The sequence below is a fragment of the Ipomoea triloba genome, chromosome 15, assembly GCF_003576645.1.
Source record: "Ipomoea triloba cultivar NCNSP0323 chromosome 15, ASM357664v1".
NCBI lineage: Eukaryota > Viridiplantae > Streptophyta > Magnoliopsida > Solanales > Convolvulaceae > Ipomoea > Ipomoea triloba.
Genome location: NC_044930.1, coordinates 11520362 through 11536132, shown reverse-complemented (window position 1 = coordinate 11536132; position 15771 = coordinate 11520362). Strand labels below are relative to the sequence as shown.

The 15771-nt window shown below is 35.6% G+C and overlaps 2 protein-coding genes across 2 annotated transcripts; one reads left to right on the top strand and one right to left on the bottom strand.

Annotated features, from left to right (window-relative positions):
- The first annotated feature begins 4074 nt into the window (after nt 1–4074).
- On the top strand, nt 4075–5258 carry LOC116005523. The gene is made up of 2 exons (XM_031245735.1): nt 4075–4152; nt 4539–5258. Exon 2 carries the CDS (start codon nt 4608–4610, stop codon nt 5256–5258), a length of 651 nt encoding a protein of 216 aa, XP_031101595.1. The 5' UTR covers nt 4075–4152; nt 4539–4607.
- A 1343-nt stretch (nt 5259–6601) lies between these two features.
- LOC116006226 (topless-related protein 3-like) lies at nt 6602–14506 on the bottom strand. The gene is made up of 25 exons (XM_031246522.1): nt 14184–14506; nt 13427–13606; nt 13195–13308; nt 12791–12949; nt 12355–12529; nt 12117–12246; nt 11849–11964; nt 11589–11724; nt 11378–11487; nt 11137–11206; nt 10982–11055; nt 10788–10883; nt 10618–10710; nt 9922–10046; nt 9545–9782; nt 9233–9400; nt 9066–9149; nt 8803–8949; nt 8553–8663; nt 8273–8452; nt 8056–8184; nt 7883–7978; nt 7371–7553; nt 7114–7280; nt 6602–7015 (listed from the first exon to the last, which is right to left on the bottom strand). The coding sequence occupies exons 1-25, from the start codon at nt 14261–14263 to the stop codon at nt 6796–6798; spliced, it is 3381 nt and encodes a 1126-aa protein (XP_031102382.1). The 5' UTR covers nt 14264–14506; the 3' UTR covers nt 6602–6795.
- Nucleotides 14507–15771: the final 1265 nt, after the last annotated feature.

The window sequence follows — 15771 nt, the reverse complement described above, 5'->3', positions numbered from 1 at the left end:
ATATGTATATATATGTATATATATGTATACATATATATACATATATATATACATATATATATACATATATATATATATATATATATATATATATATATATATTATATAACAAATTTTTTTTTCTTATCTCTCTAGGAGTTTTTCAAAGTCATTTCATGACATACAACTTCATCCTCGGAGATATGACCATGTGGTTCTTGTTGTGCGTTTTTTTTAAATCCTCCCAATCTTCTTGGCTTACATTGTTTGGCTTAGTCGGGCTTTTAAAAGACCCAACAGATCCTTAACCCTAGATTTTCATAACTCGAAATTTCCTGTTATGTCAAATTTTGACACTTACCATTAAAAATTATAAATTTAATATGGATATTGATTTTGGTATACATGCTATCCCTGATACTACCTTTGATATACATGCTCAAGAAGTGAATAAAATTTATAAAAGTGATAGCAGCTATGGAATTTAAATTAGCATCTTAATTCAAAATCAGATTAGGAATGTAAACTATATATGTAGTGTGCGGTGTGCCACTTAACTACTTTGCTAGCTTGCTTTATGTTTGTACATAATTAATAATTGTGACTTTTCTGCGCCTGCTTCTAAGGGAATTTTAGCCTAGCCTATTTGAACAATGCCAATAGAGCTTTAAATTGATTTCCATTTCAACTCTTTCCAATAAAATTTGCCAAATTACAATTAACTTTACATTAGAAGCAAAGCTAATAGGTGTGTGTTGCTCGAGCATTTTGACAAAGGCAATCTTTCGTACATTTTTTGGAATGTTTTTTAGATACTGTCAATTGCAAAGTTTCTTGATTTACACAAGAAATCAATGTGACATTATATATGGCATTAACCCAAGTAAATAACATGTCCGGCCAGATAAGCTTTAAAACTACAAAGCAGGGGTTTAAAATGATTAGCTCAAACTCCGGGGAAGCTTTGAAACAGAGTAGACAATCTTGAAAACGTTTGAACCATTCACGTGATATTTGCTTCAAACCATATAGAGACTTTTGTGGTTTGTATACATTAGTAGGAAAATTGTTATCAATATATTCTGGTGGTTGCTTCATGTAGGAAGGCATTGTGAATATCAAGTTGTCTGATAGACCAATCTTTTATTATAGCAAGAGATAAGAGAAGTCTTATTATAGTTGGTTTCACAATCAGATTGGAAGTGTCAATAATATTCTCCTTCAACTTGATTGAATCCTTTTGCAACTAGTCTAGCTTTGTATCGTTTAATTGTACCATCAGTTTTTCTTTTGATTCGAAAAACTCATTTGCATCCAATGACATTCATATCTCGTTCATGTGGAACCAGCTTCTAAGTGTTGTTGTGTAGGAGAGCATTGGATTTTTCGTCCATTGTTGCTCGCCATTCGAGGTTCATTACATCTTGGGAGTGGGATGTGCAGTGGGTTATCAAAGTCATCTACACATGCAATTAGAGCTTTGTTACCTGTGTGGAGTTACAAGTCATGTTTCGTAGGACCATAGGATGTGTACGTTGAGCCGGGGGTGGTGCTTGATGTCATTTGGGCCTGGGAGGAACAACTAGAGGAGGGTCGAAAGCAAAATCCACCAAGGGATCGGAGGGGGGTCACATTGACACGTACGGTCGTGTCCTAGGGGTGTCATGGCCGTGTTGTTTCTTGTTGTAGGCAAAGTCTACGCAACACAGTCGTGTTCAAGGCTTTTCATGGTCGTGTCGATCTCTTGGCATCTTGTTCTGCTTGGTACATTAACGATAACCCATGGTATCGCATCTTGAGTCGAAGTAGAAACCTGTGGATGAGTTTTAGTGGCAAATTAAATGGGAAAAGATTCTCATCAAATCGGACATGATGAATGGTAAGAATTTTTCCAATATATAGATTCAAGCAACAATATCCTTTAAATGAGTCTGTGTAACCAAGGAAGATAGGCGGAGCAGAACGGTACTCTATTTTGTGTTTATTGTAGGGATGAAGATAGGAAAAATATAAACAACCAAAAACACGGATGAAGGAGTAGTTGGGAGTTGTTTTGTTGATGATTTCATATGAACTCAAATTGTTTAAGGTTGCGGATGGCATATGGTTAATTAGAAAGGCCGCAATTTCATAGGCATAAACCCAAAATATGGTAGGGACAGAAGCTTGAGCAAGTAAGGTCAGACCCAGTTTCAATAATGTATCTGTGACGTCTTTCAACACGCTCATTTTGTTCATGTGTGTAAGCACATGACTGGTGATGGTTTATTCCAAGACTAAAAAAGAGTTTGTCTATAGCTTTTTGTATTCACCGCTATCCTAGATCATGCTGAATGACTTTTATTTTGCGAAAAATGTTCACTCAACCAGTGTTTTAAACCTATGAAAAATAGCATAGATTGTTTTTAGTTTCATGGGAAAAAAATAAGTAGTATTACTTGACGATTTTGACACTAAATCTAATATAGAAGAATTAGATTTTGTGACTCTTTCTATAGGAAATCATGAGGATTTCCCTAGTTGACAAGGAGAATAAAGTGTACTACTATTACTTGACCATTTTGACACTAAACAATGACATAAAATGTTGTGTAGGGCTCTAGAGTTGGGGGTGGGGTGGGGGTGGCTGAGAGAGTTGCGCCAAGCTTCTAAAGTTTGTATAACCCCATCCCCACCCTTACCCTCCGAGCTTTCTCCTTTAAGTAAAACTTGGTTGGTGGTAAGATCTTTCACCAAAGGAAAAAAAATGAAATTCAAAGAAAACATTATTGTCAGTGGCAAAATGTTTGACAAACAGAAGAAGATTGGTTAGATACTTAGGTCAAGAAATTTAATGCGATGAAAACTCAGTTTGATAAGCTCGAAACCAATAAGTCTAATAGTTGGAATGGGCTAGCTCGAAATTTAGCTAGTGAACTAGCCTGATAGTCTGAGCCATTTAAAGTTATTCTTTGCTTCACAAGTAATGTAGAAGAAATATATAGGGAATTTAATATTTAATTTATTAAATTTCTAAATAAAATTTTAATAAATTTATTACAAAATAAAATAATTTTATGAAAATGAATAATAAAAAATAGAAAAACTTATTACGGAGTATAGTTATTATATTATATATAGTGTAAATATATTAATTATTTTTTAGTTGGAATTTAGAAATGGAGGTTATATTGATTGAATGATGTATAAGTTTATATTTATTAGTGTAAATACAATAATTTATTAAAATTAAAAGTTTAGAATGTTACAGTAATTTGAAAATGTTAAAAGTTTTAGTTGATCGAGTACAACCGATAAACCCGATAACCTGAGGTTTTAGGGTTAGGGTCAAGAATTTTATACTGGATCCAAAATTTTATTTTTTTTTTTTTTAACAAAATACTATTAGCCCAATAGGACTAGCTTGAAATCGAGCGGACAACCCCGATTGACATCCCTAACGCGTAGAGATGCAAGAGCAACTTGGAGTGGGTCGAAAGTCTAAGTCAAGATCATGGTAATCCAAGTTGAAGTTTAAGGCGATGCGATCAAGCTAGTAGTTGGCTTAAGATAGAAGAAAGAGATCTAGCTAATTAGGAATTTAGATGAAGTATATAGTGCCTTTCTTTAAATTGATAAAGGTGTTTATTTGTAGTCATTAAAAAAAAAAAAAAAAAAAAGTCGAATAATTGAAGGACAAAATGGTAATTAAGTGTATTCTTAACCACGCACACTCTCAACGACCTGATGATGATGGGGGGATATTATGGAAGGTTAACTACCCATGGAAGAGGGCGACATGGTTGAGAAAATCTAGTGTCGTGTGCTAACAACATTAATGATAACTAACAAATTAAAGTTTGAGTCAATCGTGGTTGGGGGGAAAACTTAACTAACTTCATCCTCTTAACCATACATGTTTAGCAGGTAGGAAAATTAGGACATTAATTAATTCAGTCAGGAAAGAAAGTACAATCCAATAAGACCACGAGAATTGAGTCATATATAAATATCCTCGTACCCACCCACGTACGCCGTTTCCCTCATTCTATTTATATCCAATTTCGACATTAAAATGCAGACACACACAAATATTAAAAGGAATGGAAACTTCAATTCTCCTCCAATCCAAAGAAGATGAAGAAGAAGAGAGGCTGATCGAGTGGGCGGGCCTTGAATTGCGTGCGATACTATGTATGTACGACTCTGTATTTTAGACAAACTAGAATTCATTATCCATCGAATATATCATTTATCATTTCTATTCTGACGGAGACTTTTTATATCCAATACATCATTTATCATTCCTATTCTGACGGAGACTTTTTATATCGAATACATCATTTATCATTCCTATTCTGACTGAGACTTTCTATATTGAATACATCATTTATCATTCCTATTCTGACTGAGACTTTCTATATCGAATACATCATTAATCATTCCTATTCTGACTGAGACTTTCTATATCGAATACATCATTTATCATTCCTATTCTTACTGAGACTTTCAATATCGAATACATCATTTATCATTCCTATTCTGACTGAGACTGTTTTTTGTACTTTAAATACAAATAGATTGATATCATTCCCAGAAGCATTGTTCTCATCGATCTCCTAGAGTTGAGTAGATTGGTAAAAGCAAGAATGAGAGTGAGAATTACACCGAGGTTGCTGGTTAGGGTGGTGAGTGGTAAAAGGAATTACGAGCATCAGAGTGGCGGTGATGGTGATGGTGATGGAATAATAAGAGGAAGGAAAAATATGAATGGATGGGTTTTGTGCATTATTAATAATACATTATTTTGTAGCAGCACAAGTACAAAAGCAGCAGTAGAAGAAGAAGAAGAAGTGGAAGTGGCTTCTTCTTCTAGTGGGAGAAAGATAAATATGTTGAAGGAGGTGGTAAGTCATAGACTGAGGAGAATCTTTGTCCCACATGGAAAATCCAAGAAAATAGTGTTGGGGAAACAAAAGTTGGGAAGGTCGTTCAAGTGCTTGGTGTCGAGATTTTCAGGTATGTTTAGATTGAAAAAGAAGAAGGGTGGATTTAAGTTGAGGAAATGGAAGAAGAAGATTAGGATGAGGAAAAGTAGTAGTGTTGGTGCTGTGAAGAAGAGGTTTGCGAGGATAAGAAGCTGCAGAATTAGAAAGGAAGAAGAAATAGAGCTTTGCAAGAAGAGGATACTTATGGGAGAAAAGTGTAAGCCGCTTAACGTCTCTGGAAGCCTTCACTATGATCAAAATGGGGTTTTGTTACCAGAACCACTACTGCTTCCATTTCCATGCGAATCATGACCCGCCTTCTACTCTTTTTTTTTTTTTTGAATACTCTTTTGTATTTTTAATTTTCATCAAAGCTAAGCTGCTAAGTGTGATTTGGTTAGTTGGATATCATAATTAATTAATGAATTTGATTTTTAGATGATATGATGTTCCTCATCAGATCCACATGCATAATTATTAATTATTAATAGGCAATAATACTGCATGCTTCAAACCCAGTGGAGTAGCTCAAGTGGCAAGTGAGCTCTCTTTGTGGGGATGAATTTCGGGAGTGACGATTCCTCCTGGGCCAGCTCCCGTGCCTCCCGGAGCGAACGTGGGTGGACCCCAGACCGTTAAACGGACGGAGAGAAAGACCCTATAAATTTACCAAAAAAAAAATGCATGCTTCAATTATTGCATGCCACCTACTTTCTTAAGTTTCTTTTCCTAAATAAAACAACATAAGTTGTTAACAATTTCTATTTCTATCAACAAAAACGCATATATTATCAATCAACAAAAGCTGCTCCGTATTATAAGTTGCATGTCCATGTCTGTCATACTCACAAGATGTATATTGAGTAAACTTCGTCTTGTGATTCTTTTTTAAACACCCGTCTTGTGACCCTAATTGAACTTTGTGATTACAACTTTGTATATTTAATCATCTTAGTTAAAATCAAGGTGAATTGAGTAAATCCCGTCTTGTAACCCTAACTAAATTTTGTGATTACAAATATGAGTTAATTCCATTTTTGGTCCTAGATTTATAGGTGGCATTCCACTTTTAGTCCTTTTTTTCAAAACATCCATTTTTGGTCATAGTATTATTGTGGCATGACCATTTTTGGTCTTCCATCAACAAAACAGTTTAAATTTCGTCAAATACAAGAGCATTTCAGTTTTCAATTTTGATTTTGTTTCAAAAAATAAATATAAAAAATATAGCAAGTCAACCTACTTTGTATAAAAAAAAAGATCAAAATGTCCTTGTATTTAACGGCATTTCAATGATTTTCTTGATGGATGACCAAAAATGGCCATACCACAATAATATTAGGATAAAAAATAGATGTATTGAAAAAAAAAAGTAAAATGTCACCTATAAATCTAGGATCAAAAATGAAATTAACTCTTACAAATATATATATTTAGTCTATCTTAGTTAATATATATATTTAGTCATCTTAGTTAAGCCGGATTACCCCGAAACTCATTCCTTTTAAGACCATGTTAAACTATATACACAGTTACACATATACCAAAATTATTCAATACACCAGTATGTAAGTATTACGTACTACTGCACACTATAATACTGTAGTAAAGAACAATAATGTATCGATGCTTTAAAAGAAAAAGGAAAAAAGGAATGAGAGAAGAAATAGTAAAAATTAATAATGAAAGTTACACACAACATTAAATAACCTTTCTAAGACATTTCCAATCTTTATCCTTGACAAAATTAAAGGAGAAGATGATAACAACAAAACCTAAAATCTATTCCTCCTATAAAATACAGAGTAACACTGTTACTGTCAAAATACAATGTAATGTATTTTCATTTTCATCTTTGAACTTGCTCGGATACATGGTTGCTAGCTGCTGAGGATGAGGTTGCCCTGCCATTTAGCATCCCATTATCAAGAGGAGGAGATACTCCCCACTTTCCCCCTTCAGATTCCAATGGTTCTATCACTTTAACAGAACCATCTGTCAACCCCACCGCGAACTGGTGTGCTTCCTGTGGGTGCGCTGCAATCACCAGTGGATATACCGCTTGGCTTCTGCAATGCAATGCAATTAACAATTCCCGTTTAACGTAACAAAACGAAACTTCCCCCAACCACTAGATTTTCTAAATACAATAATAATGTCTACTTACCCTGTCTGAGATAGGTAAGCCGATGGAGCAATTCGGCATCTCAGCCTTAGGCTATCAGCATCAAGCACTCCAATATTACCGTCGTTAAATGATGCGTAAACTAGTTGGCTATTGCACGAGTATGTAGCATATGAGATGGGTGCAGATAGGGCATCTTGTGGGATCCACTGCAACAAAGCCCCCGTCATATTTAAACCTTAGGTTACCATGACGACTGTAATATGAAAATAATTGAGAAGAAAATATGTTTGTTGTACCTGGCGTATACGTTCCATCTTGGAGGCATCATATATTGCCAACTGAGTTTCATGAGCTACCAGCAAGCGCACTTGGTCAGCATGGAACTGCACTCGTGTGTCACCGGTGGGTGCTTTACCGGCAGGCAATTGGATTGGAACTGATTTTCTTTTTTCCCATGTATCAATGCTCCATACACAAAGCTGAAACAAAAAGGTCAATTCAAATTGCGAAAACTAAAGGCTTTAATTTGGGTCAATTTGATTTCCATAGTGAGAATGGCACTACAGTGTCACAGAAAATGCTCAGATTGCAGCTATTGTTCCTTCCTTGTTTTGAATATCAGGTTAGCCTAACCTTTCACCAATTTAAAACCCAGAGGTCTCTAAAAAATTCAAACATAATTATAAAGGAATACATTTCTCTCCATTTCCCACATGATTGTTTATGCACTGTTCCATAGTTCATTGAAGGAATGGTTGTTCATCAACCTTTCATTAACATGGGGATGCAGGATGGACCTAAAACTTACCTGGGCATCAGCACCAGATGAAACCAGTATGTTAAGGTTAGTAGAGAATGCAAGACCAGTTATGCGCTTCTGATGGCCCTTAAGTTTGGATTTCACCTATATTTAAGATCAATCAAGTCAGTACATGTCAAATTAGTGTATAGAGACTGCAATAGCATATGGAGAAGAATTACCTCATCTACCCTAACATTGTATATATGTATGGTCGAGTCCTCCATACCAATTGCAATAATGTTATTATCTTGAGGATGGAAGGCTAAGAAGGTTGAAGCAGGTGGAGGTGGCATGAATGTTGTCATCACCTACACCACATACGTTATAGCAATCATTCAAATGATCAAATTTATAATGCCAGACATGATAGATATCAAACCTGTTTTAAAGGCATACCTTAAATGTCATCATGTTAAACAATGAAACCTTTCCACCAGCAGCTGACATGACATAAGAGTCATTCTTAGAGAGGGCTATGCAAGGAACTGCCTCCTCAAGGTTGACACCTGACACATCATTTGTCATAAGAAGACCACTGTTTGGTTGCCAATGTTGTGGAACAACATTAGCAGTGGCCTTTATACACAAGTGACTTTAGAGACTCATTTGCAAAACATCAATCTAAATATGAACATTAATGATTTTTTTTTTTTAAAAAAAAAAATCTATCTATTACCTTGCCGGTTGGGTTTTGTTCATTACGGGACCACTTCCATAGTTTTTGAATACCATTTGATCCAAGTGCCAAGATGCCAACACCAGAATTTGTATATAGAAGCCGAGCAACCTTAAGAAAATCATTTTTAGCATCACAAGGGATGGGAGTGAAATCCAAGGAGAATACTTTGCACGCCTTATTAGTTACAGCACCAATTGTAGGTCTTGAACCACAAGAGAAATGTTGAATAGAAAATTCTTTTACAAACCTTTGCATCGGAGCTCTCTGGCATGGAAACCATACGGCATTGAACTGGATCTACAATTTCAGTTAACTGCCAGGGTTTGGTTCTATCAGCAACATCTTCCATAGTTCTTGGCTTTTCCATGTTTCTAGAAATAGAATCTACTCCATTCTGAAAAGGAAATTTTAAAAATGATATGATGAAGTGCTGTGCAAAGCTGAACACACACACACACACACACACACACACACATACATATAAAGAAAATTCAGAAATGTTTTACATACAAGGATGGGAGAAGGCCTGACAGGAGAGCTTCTTTCTACTTTACAATTTACAGGAGTAAGAGCAGTAACAGAAGATCCAGAAACCTGCAGAATGAAACACAAGATGTTTGCTTCTCTATCACATACAATTCTGAAAACAGATAGGATAAGCATGAATGCATTGGCACCTTCATAGAAGCTGCTTCAATGGGTGATCTTAGTGCTTCAAATGGTGGGGCTTCTGCTGACCTTAAAGACCTCATACCCACAGTATTTGCAAGAATTTTAATTCCATTGTCTGCAGTAGTAACAGCAAGAAGATTTCCTTCCTTGTTGAATCTCAAGCGGGGAAGAGGCTGAAAATAAGCATTTCATGAGCATTTTTATATAGTATATTTGTTCATTTCCAGGAAATGGGAAATAATTCCTATTCTTGGAGAATAATTTGTTTCCATTTTTATCAATTATATCCATTGTTTCCTGTCAAATATGGTACTAACCAGGAGACCCCCCTCCGCATCTGTAAATGTAACCATGTTAACGTTGTCCATGTCCCAAAATTTTATCTGAGTATCTTCACCCACAGCTAAAAAGTGATTTTGAGTTGTATCAAACTGCACAACACCTCCAATTGATTTCTTCCTAAAACCAGTGTAAGTTCTCTTAATGGCTCCTTCACTTTCATTCCATTCCACAAGAAAAGAATCTCCTTCTTTACTAGTTCCACAAGAAAACAGCCTACAATGGATAAAACACCATCAATGAAGAATGAGCAAGAATTATGTAGGGAAAACAAGAAAAATCAGAAGTTAGCTGAACAATATAAAGAAAAATTGTCATTTCCACGTAGGATTTCCTCGTGGAATTGAAATCTTACCTGCTTCCATCAGCACTGTAAAGCATAGTGCACCAATGGCCAGGTGCATCATAGTCAACTCTTGATCCCATATTGTCATAGAGCCAGGCTTTGATTTTCCCATCAATAGCAGTAGAAAATATGAACTATAAGGGCAAAAAAAAAAAAGCACCCTCAATGAAGTAGAAGCGTCTTTAGTACAAAATCACAACAAATCATTCAGGCTACAAACTGAAGTTTATACAATGCTAGAAACAAAAAGGAAATAAAAATTGCAGACTCCATATATGATTCTAACTGATTAAGAATTGGCAGACATTTGGGAGTTAAAGGTATACCGTATACCAATATGTTTTAAAAAGTAATGACTACAAGGATGGGCATTAGAGAGAATTAGAAGTTCAAAGAGCCTCATAGTGAAATATCAAAATAACAATATTTTCAGTGATTAAAAATGCAGATGAAGGAATTGAAAACACTGAAGTTTAAAAGGAAAAACTTAGGTGACACATTTTAAAGTTACTCTCAAACCAGCACCAAAGACATCACAAAAGAGGAAACTTATCTAATGTTGTGTGGCATTGTTACATGTGACTAGTGGGGTTGCATCTCTTGCCACAACTTCTCATGCACAAAGTACTATCATGTAAACAATGCCATACAGCATTCAAGCACCACATGCAACTTCAAGGTTTCCTTTTCCTTTGGGTAAAGTACCTGAATATTCTCTTTCTGATGGGGGCATATTGAGTATACAGGAGCTTCATGTCCCTCGAAGTTAAACAGCTTCCTCCCAGTTAAATCCCATACCTATACAAAATTTATTAGCTTCCACTAAAGAGTGAAAGAAACAAAAAAATGCTAATTTAAAAAAGGATAAAGTTCACCTTGATTAACTTATCATCCCCACACGTTACTACACATAGCTGTTTGTTTGGATATGCAAAAGCTAAGTCATTAACACCTCCAACATGGGCATCAATCTGCAAGCATAAAGGGTAAATCACATTGCCCATCAATGCCACCTTATCAAAACAAGTAGAGAATATATATTGTACCAAAGAAAAGATTAACAAAATACCTCCAGATGTTGTCTTAAATCATGTGGTCCAGTATAAGCATATAAATGGATCAAATGTTTAGTAAATGCAGCACCTGCCACACAAATAACAGTTATGAATACTCAGACTAACAAGAACATCATCACACAAAAACCTATCCAAAACGAACTCTTACCAACAAATGTCCCATCCGGACTCCATGCAACACGATTTACAGAAAATGGTGCATCCTTGACAGCAGAAGCCTGTTTAAACTCTCAAATGTGAGAATGAAAAACATGGGAGGACATAGACAAACAACAGTGTCTCAACTTTCAACCGTAAGTAGGGTTTCATGTGGACAGAATATCCCAGCACCAAAAACTCATTTCAATGCTCTGCAAATGAAGTTACCCACTAAGCTATATCAAACTAACCTGAAATGGCATTGTACAAGCTTGAATATCCCAAATTTTGAAAGGCTTTGATACCAATTTCTCTCGCCCACTAACTTCCCAGAGTGTTATTTCACCATTGTTGGAGCCAACTGCGCAGAGAGCAGTTCAAGTGATATTATCAACAATAGAGAAACTCGTAGCAGTTGGTCCATGCACATTCATAAATGTAAAATTTTGAAGGCAACCATACCAAGAAGCAGTGTAGTATGAGATGGATGAAAATCCATGCTTGTAACAATGGATCCTTGATGCAGAGTGAATGCTACAGTTCTTGGCAAGTCCTCGAGAGACCATGATGCTTGTTGGCGAACTGTAGGATAAGTAACCTGAATGCAAAGAAGATAAAAAGGCATCCACATATTCATGTTTCATTTATTGAAGGAAAATTCCCCACACAAATGCCAGCAGAGCAGTAATTGCACATTTAAGAAACAAGAGTTTGCAACATACCTCCTCAACAGACTGCACAGGTCGCAAACGTTTCATCAATTGTTCATGATCAGCATTCTGATATTCAACCATACCCAGTGTAGCAGGAGGTGTAATGGGACGCTTCAAGATTGAAACTGATGCAGAGAGTGAGTAATGTTATATGAAGAAAAAAAAAATTGTTGATCAAATAACATAAATTGCAGTAGCTCAAAGCATATAACTGCATTTATGTAAAGACACGACCAACCAAATAACTCAGAAATTACCCAATTTCAAGTGCACAAACCTTGATTTGGTGGAACAGGTAAGGATGACGCAGTCACCACTGCGGCTTGAACAGATGAAGAAGCAGCAGCATTTGCCATCCAACCTGCTAATGCATTAGCATTTGCAGCAGCCGCAGTGGGTGGGAATGGCTAGCAACAAAAGACAGAATAAATTGGATCAGGAAAAGAGGGGAAAGAAAAACACATAAAGATATGCACTATAGTATAGGCGGGATCCTGTATCAAAACATATCATACCCCATGAGCTCCAAGTGATGTGTACGCAGTAGGCTTTGCAACAGCAGCAGTAGGTAGATTCACAGCAGTGGGAGCAAGAGCTCCATTTGGAGGATTGCATGTATGATCTGTGAACAAGGTCTTTATATCGGGATTTGGCCTTGGGTTTTTACAGAGCTGGTGTTGCCAATTCAAACTGCAGAACAAAGCATATTCAAGCACTGTGTATCAGCGGACAAACAAACAAACATGTATAGTGCTCTAAAAATAAAGGAAGGAAAAACCTGCATAATCACATATTTATATGTATATATATACACACACACATATATAAACAAAGAAATGCATAAGTTATTCGATAAAAGAGTTTTTACCTTCTTTCCAATTCAATGATCCTGAGAAAATACAGAGCTAAACAAGTATAAAGAGGAAGGGCGAGAGAGGTATAGATGCACACCTTTGATTTATCAAAGTGCGCAATCTTGAAGCCTTTAGCGTCGGGAATACAAGCTTTTCACGAAATAGAGGATTTGCTTCAATTAATTTTTTCAGCTCTATCAACATTATGCTGCGAGCTGTCTTGGTGTCACCATACTTGGAAAGCTGCTCATTCTCTCTGAGAATTTATTTAACAAAAAAAAAAATTCATTAACTATTCACTTTGGAAAAGCTGTCAAATCAGAGGGTCAAGGAATTATGTTTCGATGGCATACAAGTTATGCATATTAGACCCTTGGATCTCACACAATTGCAAAACTCTAAAAGATAAAATAGTGGCACATCATGTCCAACTTTACTAACATGTCAAATTCCACTTAGCTATGCACATTCATCTGTAAACATCAAAAGGATCCTTAGTACCTGAAATTGGTTAATGTCAATAACTGAGTGATCTCTTTATAGAGGTCTTCATTAAATGTGGAGAACACTTTCAGATCACTCACAAGAATCTCTACAGCCTTTGCCTTGTCTTGCCTGACAACAAGAAAATAAAAGGTCAATACCATTTCATGAAAGAACATTTTGAACTCATATTACGCAAAAAATATGTTTTTTTGTTTTCCATTTTAAGTGTAGAATGATGTAAACATACCGATCAAGAGCCTCAAGATATTTCTGCTTTCTGATTTCAAAAAATATTTTCATGGAGTATCTATTGTCATCTACTTTCGTAAATCCAGATAGGTATTTCTCAACCTCATCCCATTCACCAGCATGTACTTTCTCCTCAAAGTATTTCATATTGAAGAAAAACCCTGATTCTTGCTCAAGCCTGGAAAACAAAATGATTAGCCTGTTGTTAAATAATTCCAAGAATATCCAAATTTTGAACACCCACAATAACCTTTCAGAGTGATTCTTACAAAGGCTTAAACAACCACAAAACACAATATTTAATCAACTAATTGTATATTCACAACTGTTATTAGCCACATTCGGTGGTGTTAATAACAGAGGATTAAAATTTTAAGACTCAATTTGCATTTGGAGCACATAAGTTTTTAAACATTCCACTTGTTACAGGCAAAAATGGACACTTTTCCCTTAATTACTCCACCAGTCATCATATCAGTCAAATACACTTGAATTGAAATTTTAGCAAAACTCTAAACTGTATTTTATACCTATAAACTGAATCTCTTCATTTATATCACACTAGCAGAACTCAGTTTTTAACCCATTTTTCCATATTAACTCATAATCCACACTTAAAAACATTTCTTTTTTCATATCTCCCTCGGCTATTTTTAGGACAAACGAAAAGTAGAGACATACGGAGTAACAATAAATAAAAACCCGAAACACAAAACCCAAAAAAAAAAAAAGGGAAAAAGAATCAAAAACAAAACCTGTGAACAGACTCCTTAAATTTCTCCTCCTCAAGGAATTGAAGTATGAGAAAAACCAATTCTCTGCTAAGAGACGACATTTCTACAAGCCAGACTGGAATCAGAGGAAGTTCGCTCCAGACGGAGAAGCAAATCAAGAAAACGGAGCTCCGAATCTACAGCAGCACAGATCGAAGCCCTAGAAAGCCCAGCCAGCCACCGACGCCGGAGAATTTCTAGGGTTTCACCTCTGAACCCCCCGGAAAACAAAAGAATAGAAAAACCAGAGAGAAAAGATAAAGCAAAGAGAGAGAGAGAGAGAGATGGAGAGAGAAAGAAAGACAGAGAGCTCCAGATAGAGAAGAAGAGGTATATGTAGAGAGGGGTGTTGTGGTGGGGAAGGACTTGGTCTCGCTATCTTCGATGCGTTTGGCAGTAGTCTATCTATTTCTTCTCACCTATCACTGATAAGTCACTCAACTTATCGTTTTAAAAACAGTGAGCAGTGATAAGTGAACTCACTTATAAACGTACCTATCGTTGCGTGAAGTGGAGGAGAAAGGGAGTGGAGTTGCGGATTTGAAATGGGAAATTCAAATCCAGTTGGATATTCGGGAGTTACGTCCGGGTTCATTGTGATTGATGCGCTGGGAACGATACTGTCACATCCCCTTTTTCTCGCGAGATATATCGTGTCGTCTCGTGTCACACCAAATTAAATACTTTTTATCTTTTCTGGGTGGGAATTTATTTTTGTCTGACGAAAATGATGTCAGAAAAAGCAGTTCAAAGGGGAATGATGTATACAGAAAGTGCGTGAACACGCGCTATGGGTGATAAGGTGGGCCCATTGAAATGCTAATCTCGAATTCTGTCAATCTCAGATACGTGTTCAAAAGCTTCACTATGGTAGATATATAGTAAAAATTGTAAGTTATGTGATTTTATAATATGTCAATTATTAATTTGACTTTTAAATTATTGGATGTATAAATATTGTTTTTTAATTTTTAAAACAGTATATATTATTCTTTCTATTATGAATTTGGGGTTTAAAACAGTACTGTTTTAAAACGGATTTGGACAATATCAGGGCCAGTTTTTTATTTGCATGGCCCTGTGCTGGTAAATAAGTGAGGCACTATCAAAGTATGAATAAACTGAGAATTGAAGAAAAATTGTAAAGAGAAAAGTGTAAAAAACATAATTTTGGGTCAATATAATCACAAATACATATACTAACAATTGGGCAAGGGCTGGACTAGGGGCCTCCAAAATTTTGGGGCCTTGTGCTGTTGCCCATCTTGCACGCCCTAAAATCCGACCCCGGACAATATATATATATCATTTTAAAAATTGATTGGGTAACATTTACACCATACAACTAATAATTTAGAAGTCACATCGATAATTGGCATATTATGAAGGAACATAAATTATAATTTTCTCTAGATATATACTACTCTGTTAACTTATTTTGTTCATACAACATTAGAATTCTTTTGGTTCAAAAAAGTATTTAAAAATAAATGAAATTAGTATTTATTTTTAAAAAAATATTAAAATGATTAATTAATTTGTTTGATTGGTAGAAAATAAATTATTAAAA